Source organism: Ovis canadensis, chromosome 7 (assembly GCF_042477335.2).
Source record: "Ovis canadensis isolate MfBH-ARS-UI-01 breed Bighorn chromosome 7, ARS-UI_OviCan_v2, whole genome shotgun sequence".
NCBI classification, from domain to species: domain Eukaryota; kingdom Metazoa; phylum Chordata; class Mammalia; order Artiodactyla; family Bovidae; genus Ovis; species Ovis canadensis.
This window is the reverse complement of record NC_091251.1, coordinates 65,334,597-65,347,333: the sequence shown is the minus strand read 5'-3', so window position 1 is coordinate 65,347,333 and position 12,737 is coordinate 65,334,597. Positions and strand designations below refer to the sequence as shown.

General features: G+C 39.0%; 1 protein-coding gene across 7 annotated transcripts in view; it reads right to left on the bottom strand.

Annotated features, from left to right (window-relative positions):
* The window catches only part of CCPG1 (cell cycle progression 1), a 69,233-nt gene that overhangs the window by 48,774 nt on the left and 7,722 nt on the right, over positions 1–12,737 (bottom strand). For all 7 annotated transcript variants that reach the window (XR_011258231.1, XM_069596450.1, XM_069596448.1 and 4 more), the window contains exons 2-3: positions 3,458–3,526; positions 837–957 (exon numbers count right to left, since the gene is read on the bottom strand). Coding sequence is in view for 6 of the 7 variants with exons in the window: in XM_069596450.1 (XP_069452551.1) it covers positions 837–957; positions 3,458–3,517 (181 nt within the window). In the remaining variant the exon portion in view is untranslated. The remainder of the gene's footprint in view (positions 1–836; positions 958–3,457; positions 3,527–12,737) is intronic.

Here is a 12,737-nt window from a genome sequence, read left to right as displayed (position 1 = left end):
TGCATATAATATAGCCCCAACAGAATATTAATTTGGAGATAAGACTCTTCAACAAAGTTGGTCTTGGGTCCAAGGACCCCTGAGGAAGTATGAAAAAAAAAATTTATAACACATATCTAAATATATGCATTTCTTTGAAGAGACCATGCATAGCGTTCAGATTCTCAAAATCTGACCCATGAAAGATGAAAATCACTGCTCAAATGAGAACAGCAATCAACACATGGGCTGAAAACAAGATTAACAGGCATAAATCTTTTATATTTCTGGCCTTAACATATCCACTTTATTCTCCTGAAGGAGAAATGTCCTGTTTACATTTTAATGCAATTAAAAAAAAAACTTTAAGAAGTAATTTAAATATGAAGATGCATTAATTATTTGGGTTTTTTATATAATTAATGTGGGCATCAAATCCCATAGAAGAATAAATAACATCAATGCAATACAGTAGTTAAACATCATTCACTACCTATAACCAAAGGTACTCTGAAGTGTGGTAACTATAGAAGAGTTGAGTAAACCCCTTCTGATGAATAAATAATTCTGTGCATCAACAGCCTTAATCAAGATTAATAATATTTAGTTACCGATTACACTAGCAGTATCAAACATTCAAACAGAAGCCCACTATAGCTACAAATAAGGCCCCTGGGCAGGTTGGTGCTACTGGGTTCTCTAGGCCTGCCCACCACATCACACTAAAATTCTAGTCTTTCAGTGATCTGCTGGTTTAGACCAGCCTGAAAGGCTGCCCACCTAGAAAGAAGGCAAGGTTCATGTTGTTCACATATCCTATCAAGAAAAACAAAAAAATCAGACTTCTTTAAACTTACCTCCCTGCTCTAACTGCAATTCTTGCAGCTTCTCCTGTGATAAAGATGCACATTCTGGAGTGGGCTCACAGCTGTCACTAGCTGCACCATGTTCAGAATTCACCATCTCTATATCAGACCCCTAGAGAAAAAGTGATAATCAGTGCATTGTCTATCAGCTACCCAAAGCTAGATTTGAATACCTGTAGATGCTTCCATTATTAAAAGTCCCAGATGCTGCTATACTCCAAAGGGAACAGTATCTATTGCTTTTGTTCAATTTAGTCAGTCCATAAAACCTACAGCAGGGAAACAGCAGAAAGGAGCCACAGGTTTAGCCTCTGAAAGGAGTTAGTCCAGAAGTCAAACACTCTAACTGCACTATAAGCCCAAGAGTCAATCTGAATCCCAGAGGATTTCTACATTTAGCTATTTCTATTAATTTGCTTCTACTCAACATTTATGGAACTACTTTAGCCAAAGCATTTTGCTAGGTGTCACAGAGTATAAAAAACTGAAATCTAAAATTCAGATTTAAAGCCGATTCAGAGAAACAGCCACAAGTAAATATTAATAACTACTTACTACAACATCTGACTAAAAAATTTTAAGGGCAAGCATTAAAATTAATCTATTAGATTAATATGGTTATAGCTATAGTCCATACAGTCGCAAGACATGACTTAGCGACTAAACCACCACCACCATTACACTAATAGGGTAAACATTCTCTGTATAAGTAGACTGTTCTTTATTCTTCCAAAGTTTTTACTTTGATGTCAGATTGTCTTTGCTTTAATAAAAGTGGATCTTAACAGATTTTTTTCTCATCTTAATTAGCAAAATAAGTTATCCAGAAACGACTCAGCCTCTCTCCAGATCCCTCCCTCAACCCTATAGTTTACTGTTCATGAAATCAAAAGGTCTGAGTTCTCCTGAAACATGTAACTCAACATAACTAAGAGACTTCAAATCCTAAAGAGTATTCTGAATGTAAGACTTTGGGCTTGCTGAAGTGGCAGAAGAACAGTAGTAACAGACACAAGGTTTGGGTTGAATTCTCAGTCACTGGGGAGACCAGTCCTGGCCTCGGCCAGAAAGGTAGCAATGGTAAAAAAAAAAAGGAAATACACGTAAGAGACATTAGCAAGAAAGAGCAGAACCTGATAACAAGATATGGAGGGAAGAAGAATAAAGGTACAAATATAATCAACTCTGTGACAAGGTGTCTCTACTACAGAACACCCAAATGGCACACTTGGCTACATGCCAGAGAGGTTTGCTCTCTTACGTCACACTGAAGATTTCCACAACTGCCTTGCTCCTACACTTAATTATCCTTGAAGGAGTAATTGTTGCTATGAGAGTTGATCTAAGCTTTGGAGAAACACATTAAAAATAGAAAAGTCATTTATTTAAAAAAATAAAAGAAGCAGAAACAAAAGAAACCGCTCAGTTTTAACTAGTACAGCTGCTGCTGCTGCTAAGTCACTTCAGTCGTGTCCGACTCTGTGCGACCCCATTGACGGCAGCCCACCAGGCTCCTCCATCCCTGGGATTCTCCAGGCAAGAACACTGGAATGGGTTGCCATTTCCCTCTCCAATGTATGAAAGCGAAAAGTGAAAGTGAAGTCGCTCAGTAGAGTCCGACTCCTAGCGACTCCATGGACTGCAGCCCACCAGGCCCCTCCGTCCATAGGATTTTCCAGGCGAGAGTACTGGAGTGGGTTTGCCATTGAGGAATGTTAAAACTTTCTTGCAGAAAGTCTGGTTAATGTTGTTGTCTAAAAGACATGACTAACCAATTGTCTAAACATTAAATTATCAGGGCAACTGTAAAAAAAAATACCATTTAAAATTTTTATTGATGCAGGAAAATAAGTGAAGCCTAAGAGGCTGGAAAAAAAAACTATAGATAAATCCATTAACACATTATATAGGTATAGATAATTTTTATCCTTTTGCTTCTATTTATCACTATTTTATGATTTTTTTCTGTAATTAACATATATTACCAATGTGACAGAATAAATTAATATTTACTATATACTGTCATATAACATCATGCTGCTGCTGCTGCTGCTAAGTCGCTTCAGTCATACTTCTGCAATAAAATTCATTTTGTGACAAGAGTTCTCGTCATAGTCTTTTTTCCTGTGAAGTTCTGCAATGATAATAATGTAACATAACACATCACAGGTGGAACACGTGTTCTTCATGCTCCTTTCTGGCCTGTTTAAATGCACTTGCTGATGTTTTCTAGCTATATAATCTTGGCCAAATTACTAAATCTCTCTAAGCTTTGGTTTTCTCAACTATGAAATGAGAATGAAAATCTGTGCCACAGAGGCTTGCTTAAAATTATATGAGAACGTTAAGTAAAGCACAAGGCCTGACCAATAGGCCCTCAGTAAGTATCTGCCTACTGTCTCTAAGTTGAGAAAACCAATGTACATTAAGATGCTGCCTCATGAAGGGTTTTCAGCAGTGAGTGTAATGTAGGAGGGAAAATGTCCAAGCTACAGATCAGTGGAATCTTATGTGTAAATGTAAAAAACTAATGGCCCTCAAAGAACCCAGTTTATATCATTATTAACACTATAATACTACAAGCTGCCGTATAAAAAATATTAAATACAAACCTCATGATTGATGACAGTCCAACCACAAGATGAATCACTGTCACTGGAGTTCTCAGACATTTTTCGGGTCTACAAATACAAAAACATATTGATATGTGGAAAACAATCTAAAAAATTCTGTAGGCAACACAGTATGTGACTGGTTTACTACCTCCTAGGTGAAACTGAGACAACCCACCCGCAGATTCACCAGACAGGACAAGTGTGCATATCAATATGAACAAATCAACCAAACTCAGATCCCCCTGAGCCAAAACAGTCAGATGGTCGTACTGCGGAATGACGAGGCAAGCTGGATCTGAAAGAAAATGTAGGATTCGGTCAGGCAGAGAAACAAACTTGAGGAAGAAAAATCGGACTGTGAGGAAGTCAACTGTTGAGAGAATGATGAATTCATCATTCTAGGGGACAGTCAGCTAGGGTAAAAGTCTATGTTTTCAATGAACTGTACACTGTGAAAATCATGGCTGAGGAAACCACATAGGGAAACTCCAAGAGTTAAAAGGCCAAGCAAAATTAAGTCTACTGTGTTCATCAATCATGAAGCAGTTCATATTTTCAAGCAGGGAAGGAAGATGATCAAATGGTTTTTAAGAAAATAACCATGTTGGTAATGCTTCAGTTAGATTAAAACACGAGAAGAAAAAGACCAGAAATGGATCAGAGTTGTGGAAATTGGCAATAACATAGGCTTTTACTCCACCTGACTGTTCCCCATTCATCATTCTCTCAACAGTTGACTTCCTCACACTCAGATTGTTCTTCCTCACCTTTGTTTCTCTGCCTGACAGAATCTGCATTTTCTTGCAGATCCAGCTTGCCCCTTCATTCCACAATATGACCATCTAACTATTTTGGCTCAGGAGGATTTCCTTGTCTTGCCAGGACTAGACAGACTCAAGTCCTAAATCAGAACATACTGGTCACTTTACCTGGTTTATTCTTCCCTTGCTATCTAAACTCCTACTTAAATTTCAAAACTAAGCTCATTAAAGTGCTATTTCTACACATATCTGATAAATGTTTCTGTTATTGCACATATCCCGGGAATCCATTATATCCACGTTGATGGTTAGTGTTTCAACGGAACTCTACTGTAGATAACATAAAACTAAGGCACAAATGAGAATAGGGCAAAAAATACAGACCTGAACCATTCATCAGTGATTCTGAAAACTCTTATAAATTAATATTTTAAAAATAGAAGATATGGAGAGGTGGCTGGTCACTAATACTACAACATAAGTATGTTTTCAGACAAATTATTCAAAATCTAGAGTAAAACATAAAGATAATTGTGTGACTTTTAATATCACACTAGACAGAATGTTTTACAGTAAGTTTACCTGAAGTAAACTGATTGTTTGATTTACAACTAATTAGGGCCTAGGCAGTTTCTAAATTTAAAGGTAACACTGTAAAATAAACAAACAAAAAAACTATTACAGTGAAATACATGTTTTCTGTCTAGTAGAAAATACTGTCCCCCAAAGGCTCAGTCTAAATCCCTATAGGCTATTAACCAATTTTATATTTTAGTAATTTTATTTCAGCATTTCTTATTAGATTGACTACATAAAGCCCAATTTCTCATTGAACCAGTTTTCACAAGTTTAAAACAAACTTTATGATGTTACTATTTGTATGTGAATTGTTTTATAACAGCTTAAAAGTTACAGGTTAACATATGAGACTGCACAAAGACTGAGTAGTTAACTTATCAGGAAGAAAGAATGGTCAAAGCAGGCTTTATAAATGAGGTTGTAAGGTTTTTAGACATGCTGCTGCTGCTGCTAAGTTGCTTCAGTCATGCTAGACAGCATGTTTTTTAACTGAATAGCAAAAATTTTTAAATTGAGAGATATCACAAAAAAATTAAGGTCTAGTTCCTCATTAACAACAACAACAAAATGACACAGAAAAATTTCCGAAGAGATAATGAGGAAAGCACTACGGAAACAAAGGCAGAAAAAAAATGACCTGTGGGATACAAAGAACCAATGCAATATTCCATCAAAAAGATGAGCACCTAAATTTAATCAGTATTCACAAAGCGCGAAAGGGTAAAGAAGATGAGGAGGAGTTAGAGATTTGAGAAGACAAAGTTGAAAGATTTTTAAAGACGTGAATAACCAAATACAGAAGGGAGAACATATAGGATATTTTAGTTTAACTGACTATTTGGAAAAACCATTCTACACAGAACAAGTAGGTAGGGCTTTGAGATTAAGAAAATTGGCTGAAGCCTAAAAAGGCATTCATTCTTCACCACGTGAATGCCCCTCTTCCCTCTGCAAATCCCCACTTCTGAACCTCCTCTAGTAGCTATGGTTTTTCCAGTAGTCCTGTATGGATGCGAGAGCTGGACTATAAAGAAAGCTGAGTGCTTCTGAACTGTGGTGTTGGAGAAGACTCTTGAGAATCTCTTGGACTGCAAGGAGATCCAACCAGTCCATTCTGAAGGAAATCAGTCCTGAACATTCACTGGAAGGACTGATGCTGAAGCTGAAACTCCAATACTTTGGCCACCTGATGCGAAGAACCAACTCATTGGAAAAGACCCTGATGCTGGGAAAGATTGAAGGTAGGAGGAGAAGGGGACGACAGAGGATGAGATGGTTGGATGTCATCACTGACGTGATGGACATGAGTTTGAGTAGGCTCCGGAAGTTGCTACTGGACAGGGAAGACTGGCGTGGTACAGTTCACGGGGTTGCAGAGTCAGACACGACTAAGCAACGGAACTGAACTGAGTAGCCTATGGGCTTCCCTGGAAGCTCAGCTGGTAAAGAATCCGCCTGCAATGCAAGAGACCCCGGTTGGATTCCTGGGTCGGGAAGATGCCCTGGAGAAAGGATAGGCTACCCACTCCAGTATTCTTGGGCTTCCCTGGTGGCTCAAACAGTAAAGAATCTGCCTATTAACATGGGAGACCTGGGTTCGATCCCTGGGTTGGGAAGATCCCCTGGAGGAGGGCATGGCAATCCACTCCAATATCCTTGCCTGGAGAATCCTCATGGACAGAGGTGACTGGCAGGCTACAGTCCATGGGCTTGCAAAGAGTTGGAGACGACTGAACAACTAAGCACAGCACCGTAGCCCATATTCTCACTGCTGTTCCATCTCACCCCCCAACATTTCCCAGTGCGTATCTTGACTTGCACACAGGCAACCTTCTAAAACTTCAGGAACACCAGACCTTATCAGTCAGTCAGTTCTGTCACTCAGTCGTGTTGGACTCTGCAGCCCAACAGACTGCAGCACACCAGGCTTTCCTGTCAGGGATATTTAATGTGTATGTCACTCTTACCCTTATCTAGGTAATTTCCATTTAAACAGTTCATTTAAACAGACAGTCCCCAGAGAGTTAGTTTACCAATCAATAATTCTAATTGCTCTGGAGATAAAGACAAGATTTCAAAAGAAAGTTACATACATTGCTAACCTGACACTTTTTATCATATTTAAATTTCTCAAATCTAGGAGCCCACTTTAATTAGATCCCTGTTTAATTCTGTTTACTTGCCCTGGAGAAAGAACAAGCTTGACATCTAGCCCAAATGAGGAAAAAAAGATTCCCTACTGGCCATAACTCCAAGAGTCTGGAGAAGCAAAAATTAAAGCCCTATTAAAGAACCCTCTTAATTCAGATGTTTTCCAAAATTTGCATGCACTAAAAGTAAAATTTTAGAAAGTAAATGTCTAAGCCCCATTCTAGACACACTGACTCTTAAAGCCTCTATCAACTACAAACTGGCACTTGCCAAGAGCGCCCGCCAGCGACTGAACAACAGAGTTTGCCATGTGCCTTTGTGGAGACTGAACCCTGTGCTGTCTAGCTGTTAAGATTAAACACCCCGAGGCCATTCAGGATGGAGTGAGGCACTCCGTGCTCCAGGGAATCTGGTGGAATAGGTCTTTAAATAGTAAAGTAAGGGCTCGATTGCACTGAACTCCCCTTCACCAAAATCTTACATATCAACCTTCCCGGACTACCTCTTTGGAGCAGTCTCTCAAAGCTATCTGAGGTGCTGTCTCTCAGTTTGCAGTCCTCATTTTGTCCCAAGTAAAACTTAACTTGCAACTCTCAAGTTGTGCATCTTTTTGCACACACTGCCATTGCATTTGAACCTCGTTACTACAGAGTTATCTGCTTAAAACGGTATTTTGTCATTCCTTAAAAATGTTAAGATTTTCATAGTCTTAAAGATAATGCTCACAGGCCTTAAACATCGAGTGTTTTGTCTCTAGCACCTTATCCCCTCTTCATTCCTTCTTTTTTCCCTTAACTTTTTCAAGTAACCTATAAAACTTAGCTTTCTCTTAACTCAGGCACTCTGCATATTCTGATCTCAGTTCCTCACCCCCTAACTTCCACCTAAACTCCAGCGCCCACTCTTCTATCTCAGCTAAGGCATCACTTTGTGAACCATTTCCTGACCCCATCCCCTGTTCCACTTCAAGGGGCTTACTAATAATAACTTAAAGTTATAAACCTAAAGGTATACTTTATGAAGATGATAAACTTGAAGCCCTTTTCCAGACTCAAGTGAAAGTGAAGTCGCTCAGTCATGTCCGACTTTTTGCAACCCCATGGACTGTAGCCTACCAGGCTTCTCCGTCAAACCTGGGTCTCCTGCATTGTAGGCAGATGCTTTTACTGTCTGAGCCACCAGGGAAGTTCCAGACTCAGGCTTCCTTTTATTCCTCAGGGTAGGTTCTTATCCCAGTCTCCAGCTACAGATTTTCCCAGTGCTTTTTGGATGATTATTTGTAGGTTTCTCAGCATCTGCAAGACTAAGATCATCTTCCTGCTGCTCTTCCTGTTTCTATCTCAGAAAAGAGCATTAACCAAAAATAATATTATAAGCAAAACCCACCAAACGTCAGGTCAAAAATCCTAGATTTAAGGATAACTACACTTGAAATGGGCTTCCTGGGTGGTTCAGACAGCAAAGAAGCCACCTGCAGTGAGGGAGACCTGAGCTTGAGTCCTGGGTCGGGAAGATCCCCTGAAGGAGGGCATGGCAACCCACTCCAGTATTCTTGCCTGGAGAATCCCCATGGACAGAGGAGCCTGGCGGGCTACAGTCCACGGGGTCGCAAAGAGTCAGACACAACTGAGCTTCTAAGCACAGGACATATGAAACAACTAAAACTTTGCCTTGACCCAAGTCTAAATCCTTATGTACTTCCTAATCCAACTTCACCATTTCTCACTTCAATTACAGTGACAATTCTCTAACAGATCTCTGCTTACAGTTTCAAATTCCTCTTTGGTTACTCCTTCCCAAGGCTGCCTCTACTATGTTTATCCCACAACACAAATCTGACCACTTAATCAGTCAATCAGTTAAAACTGGTCTCCACTGCCTTCAAGACAAGTCTCCAAACTCCTTTATAATAAGAGCCTCCAGAACAAATTACTGAAAGTGACTTTCACTTCATAAGAAATTTTCTTCACAGCATGAAAGATTTGTAGAACTCCATGGAAGAGAATTTGACACTAAGCATTACAAGTATGTGGTTTCAATATAGAATACAGCACATACTAGTCATATTAGGATGCACATTTATTACACAAATTATCACATCTCCTTTATGAAGCTTCTTAAAGTAGAAGGATTATATTACACTAGTATAATCACACTCTCCAGCAGATGGGCCTGCAGTTGGTACCATTTTAAATTCATTCCTTTATCCATCTGCTCATTCAATATTTATTCAGTTCTTAACACATGCGAGATACTGAAAATATATCAATGTATAAAGCAAATAAGAGTCTTGCCTTCCTAGAGCTTAAATTCTATCAGTAAAACTTTATCTGAGCCTTGTGTTCCAGGAAAGCAAGTAAGGTTGAGAAATGTTCCCATCCTGTTTTGTGTTCTGACAAACAGCTAACTTGCAAAGGACCAACCTGCCCTCAAAAAACCCCAGGTTAGACTTCCACCCATCCTGAGCCCCTTATTTCACTTGCCTCCATAAAATTCCTTGGTTTTATGAGATACTCCTCATTAATGAACTTTCTCCCTACTGCAATAGTCCGAATTAAACTCATCTCAATTTTCCTACGCATTTCATCTTTCACACTAGAGTCATCCAATAAACATAAACTGATAGGATATGCAGTGTGTTTGATGGTGTTATCTCCTACTACAGAGAAAGCATGGGAAAAGAAAACAGAAATGCTTGGCTGGAGAGGCTTAATTTCAGAAAGGATAATCAGGGAATGCTTCCTTGAGAAGATATATTTGCGCAAAGATTTCAATGAGTTAGTGAATCGCTGTGCAGTTAACTGCAAGAAGAGTGTTTCAGACAAAATTAACAGAAGGTACAAGGTTGGAACCAAGCCCATATCTCTGAGAAACAGCAAGGAGGCCTGTGTGATTCGAGAGGAGTGGCCAAGCAGGAAAGTGGGAAGAGATGACTACCGAGAGATAAGGAGTGGGAGATGAACGATGCATGACCTTAGAAATCCTAAGACTGTTCACTTTAACCTGAGTGAAATTAAAAGTCACAGAAGAATTTTGAGGAAAGGAATAGGAAGATCACCCTGGCTGCCCTAAGAGGACAGAACTGAGAGGGAGAAAAGGCAGAGCAGGAAGACCATCTGCAAAGCAACAACAGTAATCCAGGTGAGATGATGCTGGTTTGGACCAGACTGGTAGCAAAGATAGTGAGAAGCGGACAAATTATCCATGTATTTTGAAGGATTAGCTAACTGGGCTTCCTGATGTACTGAATATAAGGTATGAGGATGACTCCTGTCCTAAGTAAATACGAGAACAAAATGGCCATTGAGACAGGAAAAAGCAGCAAGTGATGAAATAAAACTTGGTAAATTGGTTGGGAACATCCTAAATTTGAGACAACTATTATCACATCCAAGTTGAAACATCAAGTAGGCCGCTGGGGACTGAATCCAGAGGAGAGATACAGACTAAAGACATAATTTTAAAACAACTTGAGGCGGCAGCTGTTAAAACTAATAACAGCAACAATATTAATTTCACCTAATAAAGTACAACTGGAGCAAATATTACCTGATATGATGGTGCCCCTCATCATTCCCGAGTAGCTACATTTTACTATGAAAAAGGTACCATTTCCATTACTGTATCTTCTAGAATTATATACTATGGAGAAGAATGGGGGCATTATTCTCCCCACACGTCTACAATTCCAATGTAAGCCAACCAATGGGCTGTGAGCAAAGGTCCCAAAAGTGCTGCTGCACTGTAAATGTGATCAAAGATGAGACAGTTAATCTAGACAGCTTTCAGGAACCTATTTCTATCCTGCTTTTCAAAGGTTCTGGAACTTTCACCTCCCCAAAAGGATATGAAAACGCCTGCTTTAAACCAGACCTTGTTGGATAAAGGAAAGAGGACCCAAGATCCCAACTAATAAAAACCATTTAAACATCCTTTTTGTCCAATAACAACCTTACAGAAATAAACAAGATACAGAAATAAACAAGATACAGTAAGTCAGCTGGTGGAAAGTACTGTGGAGAAAAATAAAGTAAGTGGGGGGAAACAAAGCAGAGTAGGGGGTAGGGCGGGATCAGAACTTTGAATAAGGTTGTTAGAGAAGGCCTTTCACCAACATACAAAAGCACCTATTTCTCCACAACCTCACCAAAAGGTAACAACCATCTTTAACTTCTGATCATGTCATGAGCAAAAAAATAAAACTGGATCATTAATGAGTTCATTTGCTACTAACTTTTTTTCTTAGAATGCTTCAATTTAAAAAAGTGTCTTCAGGGCTTCCTTGGTGGCACAGTGGTAAAGAATCTGCCTGCTAATGCAGAGGACACAGATTTGATCCCTGGTTCACAAAGATCCCACATGCCGAGGAGCAACTCAGCCCATGCACCACTGCCTCTAGAGCCTGGGAGCCACAACTACTGAAGCCCATGAGCCCGAGAGCCCACGCTCAGCAACAAGAGAAGCCACTACAATGAGAAGCCCAGACACCCCAACTCCAGTGTAAGCCCTGCTTGCAGCAACTAGACCAAGTCCATGCAAAAACCAAGACCCGGCACAGCCAAAAACAAATAAATAATAGCTTCCATCACATATATGGTTTTAAATTTTAGGTAGTAAAATGTTGAGGATGGAGAATAGGGTCTTTGTTTATAACCTTTTATATTTCATATTTTACACCTTGCTTTAGAAAGTCTTTCTCACTCACAAAATTGTAAATTATTCTCCTGTATTTTCTAATATTTTATCAGATTTTAGCTTCTACATTTAGTTATTTAAACTATGAATTTGGATTTTTTCCCTTTTAGTGTGAGTTTAGAAATAATCTCAACTATTAAATAGTCCATAATTCTATGATTTAAAAAGCCATTCTTTGTCACATGCAGTCCCATACATTTATGAATCAGTTACAGGTCTGTTCTAATGATCTATATTCCAGCACCAAAACAATGCTGTTTAAATGACTATGGTACTCTCATCACTTTCTACAGTGCCATTTTTCAACTGTTTCCTTGGTCCTTCCCTAAACACACACAACCACCCTAAAACACTTAAATATAGGCAATGATGAAACTGACTGCAGGTTACATATAATACTTATCCCAAGAGCTAAGATTTTTTTTTTAACTTCCCTTGCAGAAACTCTCTCCATGACCTTGAGAATAAGACTTCTGTACTATAAAGTCAAACTCCTTAGGGTGACATCCAAATGTTCCATTATCTGGCTCTAGCCATTATTGCAGTTGATGAGCTCTCTCCTCCAGACCTATCTCATCTGATCAAAGTCATCTACTTGCTACAAGCAGAGGAGGAACTGTAGCAATCCTCCATGTCTCCACCTACTCAAGTCATACTTCCTGAATGCCTTCCTTCTTTCTTTCTTCTATCTTTAAGGCTTAGTCCTCCCCTCCATGAAGTTTTCCTTCGTGTTTCTGACACACTAATCTCTCCCTTCCCTGAATGTACAGCGTTTATTTATTAGCGTACCTTCTATACTTCTGAGCGTAACTTGCCTAATGTCAGCTTCAATTACTTTTATCCATGAGTTACTTTACTAATTAGTATTAAGTTCAAAGCTCTGACAAGAAGTTCTAATTTTATTTTTAATATCTTCATAATAGCTCAAAAATTTTAACTGCTATTAGTCAGAAGTCATACAATACAAACATAATAATCTCTCATCTTTAATCACTTAATACTCTATTTTACCTACAGAAAAGGACATACAAGCATGTTTACTCAGATCAGGAATTAAAGGATCAGAAATAGGAATGTAACTACAGGTCTAA